Source organism: Danio rerio, chromosome 10, assembly GCF_049306965.1.
Source record: "Danio rerio strain Tuebingen ecotype United States chromosome 10, GRCz12tu, whole genome shotgun sequence".
NCBI lineage: Eukaryota > Metazoa > Chordata > Actinopteri > Cypriniformes > Danionidae > Danio > Danio rerio.
The window spans coordinates 3445333-3467500 of NC_133185.1; the positions used below are offsets into that span (position 1 = coordinate 3445333).

Genomic DNA, 22168 nt, shown 5'->3' on the forward strand with positions numbered 1-22168 from the left:
ATTTCTGAGTGGAGTTTGCATGTTCTCCTCATGTTGGTGTGGGTTTCCTTCGGGTGCTCCGGTTTCCCCCACAGTCCAAACACATGCGAGATAGGTGAATTGGATCAACTAAATTGGCCGTAGTGTTTGTGTGCGAATGTGAATGAGAGTGTATGGGTTGTAGGGAATAGTTGGCGGTTCATTCCACTGTGGCGACCTCTAAAATAGAGACTAAGCCAAAGCAAAATAAATTAAATCGATGAACAGACATGCATGTAGAGAAACAATTACTGCAGTCAGTACCTGTTTTAAAGGGCTCCAATTTTGCCTATTTTACTAGATGTAAAATAAGTTTTTTTGTCTCCTGTGAAGTTTCAGCTCACCATACCTACTCACATTTCTGTCCCAACAGCCTCCAGAAGTTGATTTTGCATGATAGGTGCCCTTTAAAATAATGATAGCATTGTGCAGATGTAAACAAACTATTTTACTACTAGGCTTGTGGCAATAATCAATATATCGACTTATCACTTAATGCATGACCTCCATATTTGGTGAGGTGCAAAATGAATCGGCCATTTTTACATAAAAATGAATGTCAGCAACATTTGATCTGATCTGCAGCCTCTGTCATCTCATCTAACCTCTGCTGGAGATGTCAGCGAGCTCAACTGATGAAAAGGTGACTTTTCACATTTTCATGAAAACTACTGACGGTTCGGAAGACGCTGTTCAGTTGAGCTCTGATTCAAAGCTGCAGTCCATCTCCAGAAAAAGACACGGTGCAAAAATGTCTCAGGCCGGTAGCCAGAGGGGGGGGGGGGGGGTCTAGAATGTGTCCCATAAATGAGCTAATTTGTCCTATTTTGACAGCTACACCATCATAAATTGTGAAAATAACCCATCGAAAAAGGCTTTATACGACCAAGCCAAATTCTCTGTTGACCGTCACATTGGTGTGACTTCAGCTAGTTTTGGCCAATGAAAACTATTATTTTTCATGAGTTCAACATGAGGAAAACATACAATCTGATGTAAGTGAAGTCTTCTTTCGCTACCATATAAAAAAAAAAAGAAAACATTTTACAAGTAACTTTGATTCTAAATCTTAGACCTTACTGAAACAACAAATGACAGATCAAAAGGTGTGAAGCACCAAAATCGGACCATATTAAAATGAATTTGAATGCTAATGTGCTTTTATTCTTTCCATAATAGAAACATATATTTGTAGAGCAAATCATGTTCTGTTGTCATTAATGTTTTAATAAACTATGATAGGTAGAACTGGCCGAGATATGATTGTTACCCATGAATTTCCAATCTAATGTACTTTTTATTTTATAATAGAGGCTTGAAAATTTTAATTGTGAAGCTCTTTTATTATTATTATTGTTTTAATTTTTTATTATTCAAATAGCCAAATTCTGACTGAGAAAAGTTAAATATGCTGGCCAGCTTGTTTGCCTAATAAATGACAATAGCTTACAGTTTTTAATTTAAACTTTAACAGATTCATACATTTTTTCATAATGATATATGATGTCATACATTTGTGTATTTTTTTAAAAAAGGATTTTTTTTTTCATATTTCTTTATTCTAAATCATTAGGAAATATTTTTGGTACATCAAAAGTGTGGTTATGATGACCATCAAGCTAATCCAGCTAAAAATAGTGCTTAAAATGTCACTAATGCAGTATTTAAACCTCATAATTAAATAGTAAAGGAGGTGAATAACTGCAAAAAGCTCCACATTTTGAGAAAAAAAGAACCACCCCTTTCACCAGGCTGGCTGCGAGCCTGCACATTCACAAATTTAAAGCCATTATATGAGGATATTCATTCCCTCAAAAATTTTTCATCAGTTTTTGAGATCAAAAAACATTTTTTACGCTTGTTTTGTGTATTTTCACAGCAAAAAAACTAAAGCAAATAATGTCATATTTTTGAGAAAAGCCATCACAAAATCAGCAATTTAGGACACAAAAATACCTATAACCATTAGTCAACATTTGACATCAAAACCTCTCATCAAAATTGTCCAAAAATTATTAAAAGACATCAATTTTTTTTGTCTTAGGACAATTTTGGAAAACTTTTTTGATCACATATATATATATATATATATATGTATTGTCACTATAAAGAAGTATAGATGTTGTTGGACTTTATCATCTTCATCAAGACTTTCCCATCAAAACTATCGAAATAACCTCAAGGATGAAAAGATTTTGTCCTTTGAAAGTCTTTATGCATATTTATATTATTATACAGGTGTATAACTTAATCATTAAAAATTTAGTGCATGAAAGGACAATAAAAATGACAATAATATCAATTATAGCAATAGTTGCTGTGATGATATATCACAACAAAACTTACATACTGTGACAGGCCTATTCAGTCATTCATTTTCCTTCAGCTTAGTAACCCAGTACTGGGAAACACCCATACACACTCATTCATTATGGCTCACTCAATTCACCTATACTGCATGTGTTTGGACTGTGGGGGAAACTGGAGCACCCGGAGGAAATCCACGTGAATGTAGGGAGAACATGCAAACTCCACACAGAAATGCCAACTGACCCAGCCAGGACTCGAACCAGCGAGCTTCTTGCTGTGAGGTGATCGTGTAACCACTTCGCCACCGTGATGCCCTATATTATTATATTATATTATATTATATTATATTATATTATATTATATTATATTATATTATATTATATTATATTATATTATAACTGCTCAAAAAATAAAGAGAACACATGGATTTAGCCTACATTGTGTCGTATAAGTGTTCCTTTTTATATTATACTAGCCTACATCATACATTAATACAGTAAATTGTACAATATAGATTAATACAATATTATACATTGAGAAACTGTGGTAAACTTACATAGTTCACAGTAAAACCAACAAACAAACAAAAAATAGTGCACGTCTCCTTTAAGCAGTGAGTCTGGCACCGGTTGGAAATGGTCGCTCGCGCAGGCGACTGGAATTTACTGAGGAAAAAGAAAACATTAGCCAGATGCTAACAGTGAAATACAGATTTCGTCTGAAAACAACAAACGGAGACGACGGGACAATGACACATGTTAAGGTAGCGAACAAAGCGGAACGACATCGTAAAAATAACATTACGATTATCTGCTGTATTTGTATTTGTGATCAGACGCTAACAGCTAGCTGGCTAGCAGATTGCTAATGATAACAAACAGCTAATACAAGTTAAATCAACACATTGCTTGTTTATTTGTGCTTGTATATGGTTGATGTTAGGAATGCTTTATCTTTGTGTTTAAACAGTTTGAGTGGTGTGCTTTTTGCTAGGACGAGAGTGCTGTGGGCTGTTAAATTATATTCATATGGGTAGTTAATGATCATTCGTCCTAACTGAATTATAATAATATTATTTTTTAGAATAGTCAAGGCAAATAAGCTCTTGAGTTAAGGTTATCCAGTCAATGTATGTCAATAATTAGCAGCTTTTTCGCAACATCCGTTCTTATCATAGCTCATGACAGATGAATCAGCTCATATGCTGTCTATTATTATTTCAGTGTTTCTGTATTCGTAAATTGTCGTTCATATTGTTGTTGTTTTTTGCCATGATTTGCACTGGAAACACTGAATTCACACTTCCACTTTTCACTTCAGTAAATGAGAAAAAAACATACAGTAAAAGTCTCTGAAAGAGTTTCTGTTACGTCAGATTTTAAAAGTAATCAGTGATATTTGGGATGTAGATGATTCGATGTTTGTCATTATAGCCTACATATTTTTACAAAGTTAGTTAAAAAATAAATGTTTATATATTTTTATTTATATTTGGACACAAATGTCAGTCATATAGCGCAAAATGGCAAACATTCACAAATAACATTAAAGTCATTTTACAAGGATATTCACTCTTTCAAGGATTTTCAAATAGTTATTAAGGTGAAAAAACACTTTTTTTTAGCGCTTTTCATAGCAAAACACCCAAATTGAAGCAAGTAAAGTCATACGTTTTGAGAACAGCCATCACAAAATTAAGATTTGAGGCATTTATTTTCATTGTTAAGGCACGTCAATTTTTTTTAAATGAGGTAAAGTGTTTTATATTCTCACATTGGTTCATTTTTGAGTAGTGACAACTTGTGATTAGGTATGGGCCGGTATAAAGCAGGTCGCACACCAGAAGCGCCGCTCGGCGGCGCGCCGCGCAGCGCCACGCAGCGCCATGTATTTTAGAATTCTAAACATAGGTTTCTATCAGGATACACACACCGGCGCCGCAAGTCGGCGGCTGTCGGCGGCGCCCGGCGACGGCTCAGGACGCAGTTCATTTTTCAGCCGCGCCACAGAGCGCCATCTGATTAGTTTCATGTTAAATATCATTCGAATGTGCGCGTCTGGTGTGCGATACTTTAATCTGTCATGTACGCGCCGTGTCGCGGCGCCGAGCGGCGCTTCTGGTGTGCGGAGAAGGGTAATCCTGCACAACTGGAGTGGCTGCACTCTCAGGACCGCATTTTTAGGACCGCATCTTTAGGACCCTAGTTTTTTGTGACAGCGTTACCTGTCGGATTGGATCATGGATGCGCTAATGGACGACACGGATGACAAGGAAAGTGTAAGTACCGATTTTTCTATTAAGTTTTATTTTAAACTGTTAAAGTATGTGTTTATTTTGTAATGCTGCTGTTTTATACTGTGAGTTTATGCAGAAATGCCAGATTAGCCTGCATGATTTACCCCACTTTTAAGGGTCTGGGACAAAAATGTTACGTGACGATTTTTTTTCCAGAAGAAGAATAAAATATTATAATAATAAATATGGATAATTTTACACAGCCAGAGTGAGAGCTGCTATAACTGTTAATAATTTTCTAGAGTTCGTTTTCTAGTTTGATTATACGTCGTTCGTAACTCGTGACCATGGTTTAATGAAACATTGTTGATTTAATGGCTTGTTGACTTAACGGCTAATGTGCTTAGTGACATGCATTAAACTAAGATGGTAAAAGCACGTTTGATGTAAGAGTTTTAGATTTATCTATATTTTACTGAATTCGTGTTATTCGTTGTATTACATTAGCACATTAAAAATTGTGCTGACTGCCTGTTTGCCCCACAATACTGTATGTGTTATTAGCCTGATGTTTTGTCATCGTTTTACAGTGATGAATGAGATTCTGAAAGTTAGGCTTATTCTGCAGGTCTTAACCATATAGAGTCTCATATCTTTAATTTATATCAGGTATGTTTTACCTGGCGAAAAAGAAGTGATGGCCAATATGATTGGATTGCTTAGGCTCATTGTAGGAGGAAAAGAAAACAAACTACAGGAATATTTTCATTGAGGTTTTCTCAAACTGTTGAGTAACACTTTATAACATCTGCATACTATAAATAAATAATTATTAAGCATTTAATAACTAGTTAATTTATCAATATTTTATTTGTTTAGCATTAACTCTACATTTTATAGACATTGATAAGCAGTTTATAAATACAGTTACAAATGCTAGCTGTGTTCTTGAGTTTATAGCATATCTATGATGAAGTGCAGATTATCTGTGGTGTTCATTTTCCAGAGGAATGTCTGGCCAAATAAGTATATAAACTGCATGCTGGGTGCTACTCATTTATGAATCCATGTAAAATGATTTGCTGTTCTGTGGTGGTATTTTAGTTCATATTTAATGATTTTTTTTTCAAAGGCCATCGTACATCCTCTGGGTGTCTTGAGGAGCTGGTCTTTGGATGATGCTGAGCAGGTCTTTCTTTCTGGTAAAGATTATCATTACAGGTCAGAATATGGTTAATTTTGCACAATGCTCAAAGAGCCTTTTTGTTACTGGTATATATGTTAACTCAACAGTGGATTTGCTTTTTTTAGTGTTTGGACTTTCAGCAGTGAATACTAAACCACACTGAACTGAACTGAATTTAATAAATGTTAAGCTGCTTTGACACAATCTACATTGTAAAAGTGCTTTAGAAATAAAGATAAAATTAATTGAAATTGAATTGAATATTCAACACATTTCCATTTTTCTCAGAAAACATATTTATAAAGGTGCTGTTGACTTGAAATTTTCACCAGATGTTGATAACAATTTGTAAAGTAATTAGATTTGTTTTCTATTCATATATATTTTTTTCTTTGGTTTTCAGGTCAATAGCACCTTTAGAAATATGTTTTCTGAGAAAAATGGGAACTTGTTGAATACTTATTTACCCCAGTGTGTATGTATATATATATGTATGTATGTGTGTGTGTGTGTGTGTGTGTGTGTGTATTTATATGTATGTATTTATGTATGTATATATGTATGTATATGTGTGTATATATATATATACTTGAACTTTCTTCTTCACTCTCATTCACAGGAGCTAAAGTCTACAGCCAGTCTGAATGCAGCAACTGAATAAACAGTGGAGTCATTTTTGTGGTTGAATTGCATTAATAAAAATAAAAGTGTGGATATTTATATAAATGTACATTCTTGAATCTTCCTTGCGTCTTGTCTCTCTAAAACCTTTACAACCTGGTTTTAAATTAGTAACTGCAAATGCTGATCCCATTTGATTTCAATTTATTTTCCTTAATACTGAGCTAATTAGTTCAATGTAATGGGGTTCATCAAAATACAGTATTTTTCAAGGAATTTAAGACTTTTAAGGCACTCAACTCTATTTATTAATTTATATTTTAGGTGTAAATTCATTTGTTTCATTTTAAAATTGTTACTTAAAGCAGGCGTTTTACACTTTAACCTCTGTAATAAAAGTGCCTGAAAGTTTCCGCTATATAATCCAATTCGGTAGGTGGCGCAGTTACAAAACGGGTCCTAGAAATGCAGTTTCACTATGTCATCCAATCCGGTAGGTGGCGCTTTCGCAAAAAACTAGGGTCCTAAAAATGCGGTCCTAAACATGCGGTCCTGAGAGTGCAGCTACTCCAGTTGTGCAGGATCATACTATTGGCAGGATCATACTATTGGGTGTGCGACCTGCTTAAGATTCTGACGGTATGATAGCTTTGGATGAAAATATCACGGTTTTAAGATATTGATTACTGCTCTAAAATCTATTCTTTTCAAATGTCTGGGTAAAAACAAAAACTTTTCTCTCCTTCAAACACTATATATCGGATTTTGAGAAACTTTTAAAGTATTTTGTAGCAGTAAACACGTCAGGCTGAATAATTCTCATGAATCATGCACTTCTGATGTCTTTATTAGGTTCCAAAACACAGAATTTATTACAATTTAAAACGGCATCTTGGATATCTGTTGTCCTAAAAACAAAACATAAAGAAACCTGGCATATACCGTAGAAACGAAATTGCAGAAAATTTTAGCGGTTTTAAAACCTTGACTTTTTCAGACCGCGATATACCTCGAAAACAGTTATCGTCCCATGCCTACTTGTGATATGGTATTGTTCACCACGCTATTTTGAATATTTGGTCTAAAATCGCATGCAAGTATGGCTTCGATACAACTTTAATTCTAATAAATCGACTGTGAACAATGTTGTACTTTGATAGTCATTGGTAGGGCTGCGCAATAGGGCAAAAATGCAATCTCAGTGATAACGATATACATTTCTATATAAGTCGGTGAATCTCAAATATCAACACAATTATACATTCCTGTTGTTGCGTATATCTGCTGTGCCATTGGCTAAGCTTTGATTAGGATCAATATTGAGTAAAAATGTCCAGAGCTTATCATCGTTATATTGGCATAAATTTTATTGCGATTCTTTATAATATAGTTTTTATATTATATATCAACTCATCCCTAGTCATTTGCTGCTAATATGATTTCCCTACTTAGAATTGGCAAAATAATACTTTTATGAAATTATAATATTAATGAGAAGGTTTTATTGTGCGATTATAAAACCAACTTTACCTCAATCATTAGTTTCTCTCCATTTTTTTTATACTCCAATTCACTTTGAAACAGAAATTTTATGATTGGTGAGAAAAAAAAGGTTGTTTTTTAACTTGTGGTTGTTTCCCAACTGCCCCAGTTTTTCTGCAGGGCTAAGTGAGGTGTATCATACCCCCGTCCTAGGATGGACAGTTATTTTAAGGCTGCTGTGTGCGACCTGGACAAGCTTTTGGATGACTTTGAACTCAGTGCAGGTTTGAGACTTTTTGCTGTTCTATTATAGTCTTATAAATATGATTTTGGCACATTTCAATGGGTGAATATTGTAATAAGGAGGACAAATTTATATACGTTCATTCTCCCACATTATCGTAAGTCAGTCTGCCATTGTAATTGCAAAAGTTTTGTAAGATATGTTTTTTAATCATGGTGTCTGCATGGTCTTAAAAAGTCTTAGGGCCCTATCATACACCCGGTGCAATAAGGTACAAGACGAGTGATTTGTTGCAATTTTCAGACCAGGGCAACTGTAATTTTCCAGTTTTGTGCGATGTTGTTTAAATAGCAAATTTATTTGCGCCACTTTGTGGACTCATGGGTGTTCTAGTCTAAAAAGGAGGTGTATTAAGGCGCATTGTTGGTGCGTTGACAAGCTTAAAATAAACCGCACCATTGACCGACTGAAAGCTGGTCTAAAGTCCAGCGTAGAGCGCGGTAGTTATGCGCCTATGCAGGTCCAAACGCTTACACATTGCTTAATACACACAGGATGTACAGCAACACACAAATATCTTTACAGATGAAAACAATTAAAGATTTAAATTTTACAAAATTATTATTTTCTACATAAATATAAAAACCACTACCTTCATGCCTTCACCTCGGTAAAAAAAGTAAAGGAGTAAAGTAAAGAGTAAAAGTAAAGAGGCCGAATGGAGGAGGCTTGTTCTTTATCCTTGTACTGCAGATGGTCTGTTTAACTGTTTTCTTGCTAGTTAAGCATTCAGTTTCTCCACTTACAAAGTTTGCGATGTAAATAGTGAATGTGCCATGGCGTGAGACAACTGACTCTTAAAGGGAATGACAGATGAGACTCTGATTGGGTTAAAGAACGTTATGCTCAAAACACACCCATAACTAGGCCCACACGGAATCTGTGCGTGTAGAATTGCGCCGATTTTTAGCCCATTATTGATTCTATTTATTTACTTGTGTAAATGTGTGCAAATTTATATTTATTCAGTTTTTAAATAAATTTTAGTAATATTATTGACTAATATGAAAATATTTATCTGACTTATTTACAGTACAGTTTGTAAAGTAATATTTTCGGCCTTTTAGTAGAGATATTATATGAGAGACTTTCTTTGTTTACTAAATAAGTGGATCTAATTGGATTTGCATTGTAAACTTTAAATAAAAGTTAAAAAAGGTATTCCTTTTTATTTTATATATTAAGATTTTAGTTATGTTACTCCCAAAATAAATCCGCAGATCTTTAACACAATTATAGCCCTGCCCATAACTCTTTAAGACAGGGGTCACCAATCCTGGTCCTGGAGGGCCGGTGTCCCTGCAGGGTTTAGCTCCAACTTGCTTCAACACACCTGCCTGGATGTTTCAAGTATACCCAGTAAGACCTTGATTAGCTTGTTCAGGTGTGTTTGATTAGGGTTGGAGCTAAAATCTGCAGGACACCGGCCCTCCAGGAACAAGTTTGGTGACCACTGCTTTAAGAGAATAAGCACAACCCTGTTAGACCATCCGCCGAAGTGCAGAGCGTATTTTTTCGTCTTTAAAATAGCCAAAGTGGATTCAGACACACCCTTAATGTGTTTGCGCCATGTGCTGTAGACTTTGCCCCTAAATCGTGAAAATAGATCCCTCAACGTCAAAAATGAAATTAAATCCATTGAAATATTGTGCTGTAGATATTAAATCATTTTAAACAGGTCTTAATCTTTTTTTAGCCAATCACCAACAATCATTCAACAATACTTAAATGTTTTAACTGTTTAAGTGTATGCATGCAACTAGAGTTTGCTTGTTTTGACATATTTAAAATATGTGGCTAAGTAATAACTAAAGTTATTTTTCTTGGAAGGGACAATTGAAAATCTTTCCTCTTGCCATTATTTATAATAAGATTTATAATAATATTATAAAATATTATACATTTTGCCCTGTATAAGGCTGAAATTACATTCATAATTTTCTTGTAAAGGTCTTAAAAAGTCTTGGATTTGACTTGGTGAAACCTACAGACACCCTGTTTAAATTTATGTAGAAAAGTTTATCATATGTTTGTTATATTTTTGTTGCTGCTTTGAAATGTGATCTAATTTAATTTGACTCAAAATAATGCCATTTTTTATGTGATTTTGTTTTTAGAAGAGCTTGAGAGCAAACCGGGCACGTATGTAAGCCCTCCTTGTCCGGACTCTACGCTCATCCCTGGTCGCTTTATACCAGAGCAGCACACAGTCCCACAAACACTCCCAGATGTCAACGCACTGCACTATGGACTTACATCGCAAAGTATTGACTCAAACCAAAAAGATTCCTATTCAAATGAATGGCCCCTCACAGGTGTGGACCTCTTGTCGTCCGTTGATAGTAGAGGCATCAAAAGTTCAGCTCCTCCTTGTCCTGACCGCTCGCTGAAGCCTGTGTGTGACCTGGTGAACGATACTGGTTCTGCAAACCTCCAGCAAGCTGATAGTCAGGAAGACTTTAAAGAGCTGGACATTCCAGACGTACAATCGACTGAGGGGCTGCTTGTGGACTTTGAGAGTCCAGAAGATCTTTCCAAACCCAGCCACAGTGAAATACTCAAACGTGACTCTGAGATTAATTGCAATTCCCTCAGTTTGCTGGATGTCATATTACCGGTTGTTGGCGAGCCTTATACTTCGAGTAGCATTACACTTTTGGAGACTGAAAGTTCCTGTCCTGAAGCCTCTAACTCAAACGGGCAGAATGATCGTCCGTGGAGTCAGATGGACGAAGATGATGTTTGTAACACATGTCCTAGTACTACAGAGGAAAATATTTCAGCATTCAGTGAAGAGCATGCTGTGTCGCTCCAGCCCGACTCAACATCTGAAGATGTCAGAAATCCAGAGGATTTAACTGGAAGTCCCACTTCGGAGAAGGAATCTTCTCTGTCTTGCTTGCCAATGGCTGTATCTATGTGTGGTTCCCTTGTGGCGACTTTAGACCCTCAAAAGGCAGCAGTGGTCGAAACCAAAGATGAGGCTGAACTAGAAACAAAATCAGCAATTCAAGAAGCTGAAGAGTTAACTCTTCCATTAGAAGAGCCAGTGCCTCCATTCTCCTCCAGCAGGCCTGATTCTTCACCTGAGGATGAACCTGAGATTGTCCAGATCATGTCGAACCCTGCTGCTGCAGGCCACTACCCTGAAAGAAACTTCAAACGCACCTTATCGCCAACGGACAAATTAACTTGTAGAGATTTGGGTGCAAGCAATCCGTCTCCATCCTATTCAGAAAGTCCAAATTATTCGTACGAGTTCGGTATTGCCAACGATTACCTACCTGAAAGCGACCAGACAGTGATGATGGTCACGGACGAGGAACTTGATGCCTTTCTAATGGGTCAAGGTGTGAAAATCAACCCCGATGCAGCGGTGGAAAAATTCAGTGATGACGGCTTTTCAGAATTTAATGGAAATGCTGAAAGAGATGGCTTCTTGGATGAGGAGTTGCAGAGTTGTAAAGTCGAGACTTTTGCCTCACCTGAGAGTGATGGCTCACAGTATCTGGAGGAGAGCGAAGGGTCAAACGTTTCCTCTTCATCTCAAGACAGCAGCCCGCTGAGAGCAGACTCTACTCAAACAATTACTCATGAAACCGTAACCAGCCCTGTTGAGATTCAATCCGTTTGCTCCCCGAACCAAGAGTCAACTTACGGTGGTGCAAGACCAAAGCAGTTGTCCAACCAAACCGTACGGCCTCCATCAGAACGACACAGAATCAGCCATGCCGAAGCCGATGTGGGAGGATCAGCGAATGGCTCGCAAGTGTCTCCTAACCAAGATGAAATCAACTGTGAACCACCGTCCTATCAGCAGTATGATAGCAGCTATGGCTGCGATGAGCTCTCGGAGCCTCCGCCTTACCCAGGAGAGATGTTGGAGGACGGGGAGTCATCTGTTGATCTGTCTGGACATGGGGCTGAAGGTTTGGGGTCAAAGCAGCCACCCTGGGTCCCTGACTCTGAGGCTCCTAACTGTATGAATTGTATGCAAAAGTTTACCTTTACTAAGAGGAGACACCATTGCAGAGCTTGTGGAAAAGTAAGTTCATTATCTCTCAATATGTTAAGGCCAATATATAAACATTCAAGTAATTTACTTTTTAAAGTAATGCATTTGATTTAGTATGGATGTGACGGCAGAGACATTTTATAATGTTAAAGATCATTTCTATTTCAATCATGCTGTTATTTTGATCTGTTCAGGCAAAATTTGTTTTCCGTTAGACAATACGCTTAAGTCACTATTCGATATGCATCTCAATTTTGTATTGTGAATTCACAACACAAAATGATCTTGTGTATTTTAAACAAAAAAGTTTAATATTATTATTATTATTATTATTTATGATAATCAATGTGTATTGTCAATGATAATTGCATGGCATTTGATAACTGTATTTTTATACAATATTCAATTCAATGCACAATAGCCCCTTTCACACAGTGATACCGGTAAATATCTAGAAAAATTCTGGAACGACTTTACTGGTAAATTAAAAAAAGTGCTGTTCACACAAGCAAGGACATTAAGGATTTTTTTTCGGAAAAGACTATTCACACATCCATTCCACAATACCGGGAAAATGTGACATCATTAACCAGAAATTACCTATAAACATCATTTCAAACCACAAAAAAAGTCAATAAAAATCTGACACATACCTTAGGAACTGTATTACTGAAAATTTGGGCAGTTTTAAAACCTTGACTTTTTCAAACCGCGGTATACCTTGAAAACATTTATTGTCCCATGCCTAGTCACATGGCATCAGCGCAGCATCAAGCCGGCCAAAATTTTGAACCGTCATGCACTTAGACAGACTTCAATCAGTCTGTGCAGCACTGCATGAAGTCGAACGCATCTTTTGATTGACATTCTCCCTTTGTATGATGTCATCAAAGAAGGAAAGCCCCGCCCACTAGTGGCGATTTCTCCCCGGTTAACATAGGAGGTTAGTCTTGTGTTTGAATCTGCCACTATGCTGACACACAGGCATTCGTAACTCCGGCCCTCTTCTGAAAAGAATTCTCATTTGAATTTAAGTGACAGCTACCAAAACGCCACAATTACGATCAAAGCCTAAAAGGGTCAGTTTCAAAGAGTTGTAAAACATTATTTTTGGGGTATTTTGTGCTGAAGCTTCACATACACACTCTGTGGACATCAGAAGGGCATAATAGGTCCCCTTTAAGTGTTCCCACAGGTACGATATGTACAGTCACTTATAGAAAAAGCAAACCCTTTGCATTGGTGCCTGATCACCCTGTTTTTTTAGCAAAAAAGGCATATCCTCAGTGCTTTGGTAATGTTTTTACTTCAGTTTTGAAAGTGACTTTGTAACTTTGTTTAGCAGTGGAGTGTGCCCTGACTTTTGGAGGTGAAAGGCAAATAACCGCAGTGTGAATCAATGAATTAACATGCAGTCAGCTGCTTTGATTTTGAGCAGAGGTCTACAATCACTTCTGTTGTGCTATTGCCTAGTTATAACAACAGGAAAGCCTTAAACCTGTAGTCCTCTGCCTTTTCGATGGCTAAATTACTCATTTTATCTATTGGTCCGAAGCTCTCTTTTGTTTTCGTTACGTCAGTGTATGGTTCATTCTTCTCTGGAGGGGCTAAATATAGAGGCGGATTTGCCGGATCAGCAGAATCTATTTTTAGCCCTGATATAGTTTCCCACTTGAGTTGCTGCACCGAGAAGACATATTGGGCCAATAAATAAAATGGGCTAAAGGACACAAGAGAGCCTTCTCCAGGTTTATGCGTGATGAAGTACTGCGTTTACCATGCGTTTGAGTGAATAATGCTGTCTGTTTTGCAGGTTTACTGTGCCAGCTGCTGCAATCGCAAATGTAGACTGAAATATCTGGATAAAGAGGCCCGGGTTTGTGTCATCTGCCATGTTACCATACAGAGAGGTGAGTGCTGAACTGCGTTAATTTACTGTCAAGCTGTCTTGGTAGGGTCTAGGATGCACTGCACAACAGCTCCATCATAGCAACCCAACATTAGAGGTCAGAGAATCTGTGGCAGTGGTTCATGCCAGTGTAGAAATGGGGCACGTGATCTGTGGTTTATTTTTAGCTGGATGCAAATCGGGGTTGATAAAATGGCCAGTTTTGAGGAAGAGCTACCCAGAGGGACTCATTATATTGACTTTGTGAAAGTGGCTCCCATAGGGAGTTCACTTTAAGTGGTTAACCCTGGGTCATTCATAGTTTACTTGTGGTTAACAATTAATTCAGTGCATTCATGTGCTGAAGTGGCATTGTTTTCAAACCTAAATCCTTAATGTGCTTATTTGCATATTTGCAGTGTCACTGTGTTTGATTGGAAAAAAAAAGGTCTAGCATTGCACATCCACATATTAAAGAGCCCATATTATGGGTTTTTGAAAATTCCCCTCTATGTAGTGTGTAACACAGCTCTAAGTGAAGTGAAGTATCCAGCTAAGGCGTAAATCTGTAAGTGTACAGTGTTTAAAACTGTTGATTCATCTATAAAAGAGTCGACTCATAGTGCTTCAAATGAGTCACCTTGATACCGAGTCATTAGGTGTTTCGCCATGACGTACGAACGAAACCAAGTTATTCACGTGCACGCGCAAATCCGGGAGATTTGAAAACTGCGGCCCCGCCCTCTGACGCAGAAACCCAGACACACACACACACACACACACACACACACCCACAAACACACACACACACAAACATGCCGGTCGATTGAAGTCACACTGCAGATGGATATTATCAAGTCTCTACCCAAAGATGAAACCACAGCATTAAAACCAAGCAGTTGGAAACTACTGGAAACTTCTGCAAACTACATGCTCCAAAGAATACTTCATCTGCGTTTGTTAAAGGAAGGATCAGTAAAGAGTAACTTACTGATGGATGTCAGGATGGGTTTCTTCCTCCATTTCTCAAGTGTAAGTACGTGCGATTAAAGTTGACTCTAGCTTGCAAATGTATTTAGTTGTGATTTGTTATTTGTAGCCGCATGTACTGTATCAGGTTAACTGGCTATATTCTCTTATTGCGTGCAAAGTCACGTTAAAAACGCGACGCGTGCTGCTTTTTTTACGGAGCTCCGTGGACGAGGGTAGTGTGTGTGTGCGTGCGTGTGTGTGTGTGCGTGCGCTGTCGTCCGGAGGTATGTGTGTGTGCGCACGTGTTGTCGTCCGGAGATGTGTTTGTGTGCGCGCGCGCGTGTAAGGACGAGGGCAATATTTGTGTTTTTGTGTGTGTCTGTGAAAAGAGCAGAGTGAGACAAGCTAAGAGATCTCCTCGACAGTTTTTGGAGTTTTTGCTCAATAAAATAGTCAGTCGTCTGTATTTTCAAGTCCATCGACTGTATTTACATTCACCCACTGGCAGCTAAAATCCACGACTACACTATCGAGCGTGTATGAACTGTGATTACTTTTATATTGCTGATTAGCTGTTGGGTATTTCACTCTCTGACTGAAGGCAGTCGACCAATCGCAACAGACTGTCATCGGTCCAATCAGCGCAGATTAGCTTTGCGCTAAGGAGGGGTTTGGGAACAAATGAATCACTGGACGATTCATACAGGAGTCGCTGGGATAATTAGGTAAAAATAAATGCAGATTATAAGACCATGAAAGTGTTTTTGACCTTGCATGCATATTAGACTGTTGTTGGAGACCCTTACAACCAAGATATGACCCTATTTCATGTATAATATGGGCTCTTTAAAGAAACACTACACTTGTTTTATTGAAAAATAGGCTCATTTTACAAGTGACCTTGAGCTAAACAGATGACTTGTTCTATTTCTGAATCCATTCAGCCAATCTCCGGGTCTGTAGTAGTCAAATAGGGTATATGCCGAAGCATGCTAATGGGACTTTTAATTTGCCAGTAACCTGGGTTAAGCACTTCTGGTGAACTGTATGCCAATGCAAAATCAGCGCGTTTAAGGTCAGTTTTCTTTAAAAATCTGCGCTCTCCCCTGACTGAGTGATATGCGATATAAAGTGGGTCTCAGATTGTACAAGAAGCACTGCATTAAATTACATTTTCCCTGCCATGTCTTTATAAAATGAGCATTTATTTTACCCCAGTATATTCAATGGAGCTTCTGCGCTAGCCTGCCGATTCTGACGGGAAGCATACTAGTAAACGACTTCTTGTCTCGTTTTACGTTTAAGCAACTAAATGGATGCCAAAGTCTGTTTAACTGATTGTATTTAAATTACATTACAGCATCAATGCTTTAAAAGTAACCGTATAATAGAAGGTTACTGGAAGTTTATCAGTATGGGAACAACACTAGTAGCTCAGCATATCCCCTATTAGCCTACAAAAGTGGAGTGTTCCTTTAAGGGTTTACTATTTATATATTTCTATGATATTTAGTGTCTTTCAGTTTTTCTTGAATGGACTTTTCAGGCTATAAAAATAATTAAGTAGTTTCTTCTTCACTCCCTTGTAGGGATTTAATGTATAACCCCTAGTGAAAAGTGTTGCTAAGCTTGCTAAGAAGCATGGGTTCATGTCCTGGGGTTAGAAACAGTGCCAGCACTGCTTCCAAATTGTGAACCTTTTTGTTACTTTTTGTTCAAATGTTACAACAACGATTACCTGGAGGTTAATCACAGTGTGAAAAGCCCTCAGTTGCTGTTTGTGTCTGTAGAAGTGCCACCGTTTAGAGTTTATCAATAGTAATAGAGTTTACTGCCGGTGATTAGTGCCTGTGCTGCATCTGTTGTCGACCGAATCATTGTTTAAAAGACGTTTTATTGTTTAATTTGCATCCCAGTGAGTGTGTGGATGATATTAGACGGTAGGTATTTATACATTTGGTCTGAATAGCACATGGGGCATCAGAGTCAATGCTTTCCATTCACTTTAAATGGGTGATGTAAAATGTTGCCGAACTGCATTGTGGATCTGTCGGCGCCGCTTCAGAGACGTTGCTCGCTGCAGAAGTTGGGACTAGCTCAACTTTTCAAGCACCGACGAAAGTGTCAGCCAATCAGATCGCTGTATGCAAATACACCAGCTAGACAGTGGCCTATTGCTGACTGAATTTCATTGGCTGACGCTGCTATGACGATCGCTTCAGCCCCAACTTCAGACACGCCTTCAGTCAAGCGTTGACGCTGAAGCCCCGTGTGAATGGGGCGTAAGTTGAGACATGTTCATTTTCTTCTGGGTTTTTCTGCAATTATTATTTTAAATTCAGATTTGTCGGCACAGGTTTGTTTAAAGTGAGAAGTGTTTATTTGAAATAAACCGGTCTGTGATTGGCATTTGAAGCAAAAAAAAAAAAAAAAGGTGATTAATTAACATGTTCAAATTTTGAGTCTCGAGTTTGTTGTTATTATGTTGCCTGGGAAAAAAATAACAACAACGTTTTCTAGATGTAACCATATGTTCACACCGAAAGGAACGAGAGGATCAAAGTAGCCGGAAGTCATTCATTTTTAATGAAAGCCGGCGGCGATAAGCGGTGAGGAGCAGCGCGGCGCGTCTTCACCGGTGTGGGCGTCGAGGAGAGTCTAAATTAAGTCAACTTCACGGCAATGAGCTATGACGCGGTTCGGCGGCAAGCAATCAGAATGAAGAAGTCCGCCGCTTGAGAGGAGTTCAGAGAACACAGACCTGTGAACTTTAGTTCTGACCACAGTTGTTCCCAGGGGTTTTATCATTGCGGTCGCCGGGTTTTCAGTTATTTACAATGTTTTCTTACAGGAACATGCATTAAATAAGTTACTGGCGAGTTACTGATGTGCATTAATGTTATATGTATTTATCTTTAAAAAAGCGGGAATCTCATGCAACAGTACAAAACAGTACTGCTGCTTCAGAATATATCAGACATATACACACATTGGATAATTAAGTGGAGCAAAGCCACACCACAAGCAACTTGATCTTCCATTTTTAAATTTGATAAGAAGTGCGCAACATTTTCACGCTAGAAAGCTTGTTTTACGCAGGAATGTAACTGATATGCTGCAACCGCCCCTTTAAATACGAGATCAGTGTAGTGAATTTGGACGCTTTCACCGCTTTCGGTGTAAACGAACAGTTAATCTTAAGGATATCTATAAACTAGTGTGTTCCAAAAACGTGACAGAAGATGTAAACATTTAAAGCTTGTAGTTTGTCACTTGCACCTAAATGGATCAACTTTTTTTTTTTCACGTCACTTCATACTTTAGTCTGTCATCAAATCTCGACCAATCAAATGCTCTCTAAGTTTTGACATGCCCCGCCCCCTTCAAGACGCTTCTCATTTGCTTTTCATTTGATGTGTTTGAGCTCAACCACTCTCACTGGCAGAGCTGTGGTAAAAACAAAATGCTATTGGCTGGTTTTTAAAGGGGAGGAGCTACTCTACACTCAAAAATAAATATCATTTTGCTTGTCCAAACTACTTATTTAAACTGAGCTGAAACAACACAATGTTTTGAGATTTCATCAGGACAATTTAATTTTTTTTATGTGCAGTCCACATAAATTTGTTAAAAGTGTTACGTTAATTTAATCAATTTGGGTTCGGACAGCATCAATGAATTGTGTGGAACCCTGCACTTTTTTACAGTGTATGCCACGCCCTCACTGTTTCAGATTAGATTACGTTGATCATTGAATAATCAAACATTTGAAAGCACTTCACAGAACTTTTAAAGGCTTTATACTCGTCAATGGATCAAAACTCGAAAGGCCTTTATGGGTGTTGTGCACTTTTTGGCAAAAGTGATCATCATCAGAGCTCTTTTCTGTGTTTCATCCAGTCATGCAGAACCAACGTTGTTCATGTTTCTTCTGCTCAGACAGCCACGCTTTATTAAAAGCCCATCTTGCCAGCAGTGAAATCTCCTTTTAAGTTATTTATAACTATTCTTTCTTGACCTTCACAGACACAAAGTGCTGTATGCTTTTTTAATTAAATGAGAAGTGCTATTGATTTTCATGTAATGCAATAGCATTGCAAAAACACTGAGTGTTATTTCAGTATTATTTATATTTAGTTATTTTACATATTGATTTTGTGTAAATTGTATCGCTTACATTTAGATGTTGTAGAATTTTAATATGTATTTGTGATTTCTTTTTTCTTTTTATACAACCACACACAAAATGGGGGAATGATGAATAATATTGGGCTTGACATGATTTCGGTTTTCAGCAATATTTAAGGCATTTTAAATAATATAATATTATTGATTATATTATATTTATATAAATAATATTATAGATTTTTTCCCCCTTAACTTACATCCCCCTTCCCCTGGGAAGTTGCAACTTCACAAAGTGTCACTAGGAGCTAGTATTTGAATGATTCTGTAGCGTAATGTCTAAAGTGATGACAAAACTGCTGATTTTGCTCACATTGTAAGATTATAAGACTGAACGGCATGAAATGCCATCAGTCTACAGAGATTTCCCAGTATTTCTCTTTTGCAAACGGGATTCACAATATTCACAATAATTAACCCTGAAAAAGCCAAAGCAAACATTACCAGATTACTATGGTATAAATACAGCACTACAAAATTTTGAAACTTACACTGTTTTTCTCCCCTAAAGACTTTTTATGCGGTCTCTGTCGCCATCTTGTGGCAGAGCTTCAACCGTCTTTGGTCTGCTTAATGTGCAGCTGAACGCTGCCAATGCGATGAATCTCCGAAATCATAAATATTTTAAAGTAGGCACTGACCTTATTAATAAACTGCATAGCTGCAATCTAAATAACTACATTCTTACCTAAAAAGCTTCAAAAGTACAGTATGTTGTCCAGCAGCTGTAATATTTGTCAAACTGGAGTGAGTTTAGTGATCTGCTGTCCTCTATGTGGGCGGAGTAATACACAAGGGTGAAGAGACAGTACGAGGGCTGTTTTAAATATATATATATATATATATATATATATATATATATATATATATATATATATATATATATTAGGGATGTGACAAGATCTCGCGAGATTAAATCGTGGCAAAATTTCTTGTCGAGGTAAAAAGTTGTCTTGTGAGTTGTGATGTTATAATGGAGCGTGAGGGTGAATTTAGCACTAAAGATTGGAGGCAGGATTTGATTTGAACTGTAAATCAAGTGCTTTGCACATGCCTAGAAACTCAGGGTAGGCTGTTTGGCAACCGGGTGTAACGTAACTGCTTTTGATTTACAGTTCAGTGAATTTTAAGTTCAATTTGTGGAAAGGAGTTCGATTTCTCATGTAGAATTGTACAGGGGATGTCTTTTACTGCATAGAATTCATTAAAACATTAAAACATTTAAATTAAATTAAATAGAAATAAAATACCATTCATTAAATTTTTTTTAAAAAGCATTGTTTTACAGTTTGTGATTTTTTTTTAATGTTCTGTTTCCATTCATATATCAGCAAATATTTTGCTAATATTTAAAATTATATATAAAAAGACTATTTTCCATTCACATAGGCTATTAGCAGAATATTTTGTCGCATTTACCTGTCCTTTACAGCATAGAATTCATTAAAATAGAAGTTAAGGAACATTAATTACAAGGTAATTTAAAAAAGCACCTAAATAGTTTTGCATTTTGTGATTATTTTTTTTTATTCCCTTCAGTTGAATTAGAGACTATTTTCCATTCATAAATTTTGTCATTGAAGACTTCTCATTCTCGTGACCCCAAACTCGTGTCTCCTCTCGTCTTGTTGAGTAAGCGTCTCATCACACCCCTAATATATATATATATATATACACACACACACACACACACACACACATATATATATATATATATATATATATATATATATATATATATATATATATATATATATATATATATATATATATATATATTTATATATAATATATATATATATATGTGTGTGTGTATGTATAATATATAATATAATGTAATTAAATTCATACCAAAATATGAATTTAGACATTGTAAAACAAATAATGATAAAATAACAAAAAACAACAATAATAATAATACAATACAGAATAAAAATACATGTTTACAAATAATTAGCATAAAACTCATATTTGGTTCTCCAAGATGCTCAAAGTTCTCCTGTTGCCATTGATGAAATAAGTTAGTCTCTCCAGTCCGATACAGTTCAATATCTCTTTTTTCCCCACAATTCTATAGATGGGGCATCCACATGTTTCCAGCGTTATCCAATAGTCCTAACTAAGAATCTTTTTTTAATCTTTCCTGTTGTAACTTCCATTGGATAAAGAGCAAGTATTTAGAGCTTTTAGCACTTCTGAACTCAAACTCTTCTTAGTGATTCAGTTAAATGTTTATCACCGAACGTATTTCATGTCATTTTCATTAGTTAATAACAACAGCACTGGCTCTGGAGGAGCCCTCGCATCCTTTTCAAAACACTCTTATAATGTTCCTCCAACTTTTTATTTTTTAAGTTGAACCATCTGAAGCACTTTTATTGTTCAAGGGCTGATTTGATGGAGAAGATCAAGGCTTTTTTTTTTTTTGTCCTGCATGGGCAGTCTATAAAAAGCAGTTGGCACACGGTGTGTGGCCGAGCGTGCGGTCCATTTGCACATTAAAAAGGACATTCATCACAGAGCGTCAGCGCTGCGAGTCGCCAGCCAGCTCTCGCAGGGTTTGGTGCAGGGCTGGGTGGAGCCAGGGCACTGGTGCATGTCCTTGAGTGAGAGTGTGTGTGTGTGTGTGTGTGTTTGTGTGGTACAGAGCCCACCTGGTGCAGTATACGTGACACTCTCTCTCTCTCTATCTCTCTCGTTCTCTCATTCACTCTCCGGCTTGAGGAGGAGGAATCGAGTTAGACACACACTCACACACACATTTCAGGAAAGGAGGGTTTGTCACAACTCTCAGCCCAGGGCAGCCATTAAATACGACCTCGCTCCGTTTTGTGTGATGGACTGAGCTTTCGGAGACACAGACATCGGTAGGGATTGGACCCCGGGACGAAAGCTCGGTGTGAAGGTTGAGGAAGTGAGCTGCGCCCCGTCCGGGATGAGAGAGGCTCAAG

General features: G+C 37.3%; 1 protein-coding gene and 1 long non-coding RNA gene across 9 annotated transcripts in view; one reads left to right on the forward strand and one right to left on the reverse strand.

Annotated features, from left to right (window-relative positions):
- LOC141376286 (uncharacterized) overlaps positions 1–22168 on the reverse strand; it is a 501640-nt gene that overhangs the window by 364934 nt on the left and 114538 nt on the right. The window lies entirely within an intron of this gene.
- zfyve16 (zinc finger, FYVE domain containing 16) overlaps positions 2956–22168 on the forward strand; it is a 51235-nt gene continuing 32022 nt past the window's right edge. For 3 of the 8 annotated variants that reach the window (XM_005155535.6, XM_001920883.8, XM_005155536.6), the window contains exons 1-4: positions 2956–3091; positions 8023–8137; positions 10275–12202; positions 13986–14082. In XM_005155535.6, the coding sequence (XP_005155592.1) occupies positions 8068–8137; positions 10275–12202; positions 13986–14082 (2095 nt within the window). In that variant the 5' untranslated portion in view covers positions 2956–3091; positions 8023–8067. Of the gene's footprint in view, positions 4156–7001; positions 8138–10274; positions 12203–13985; positions 17407–17466; positions 18540–21712 lie in introns of those variants that run through there. The other 5 variants (XR_012386069.1, XM_073914337.1, XM_073914340.1 and 2 more) reach the window with 5 other exon arrangements.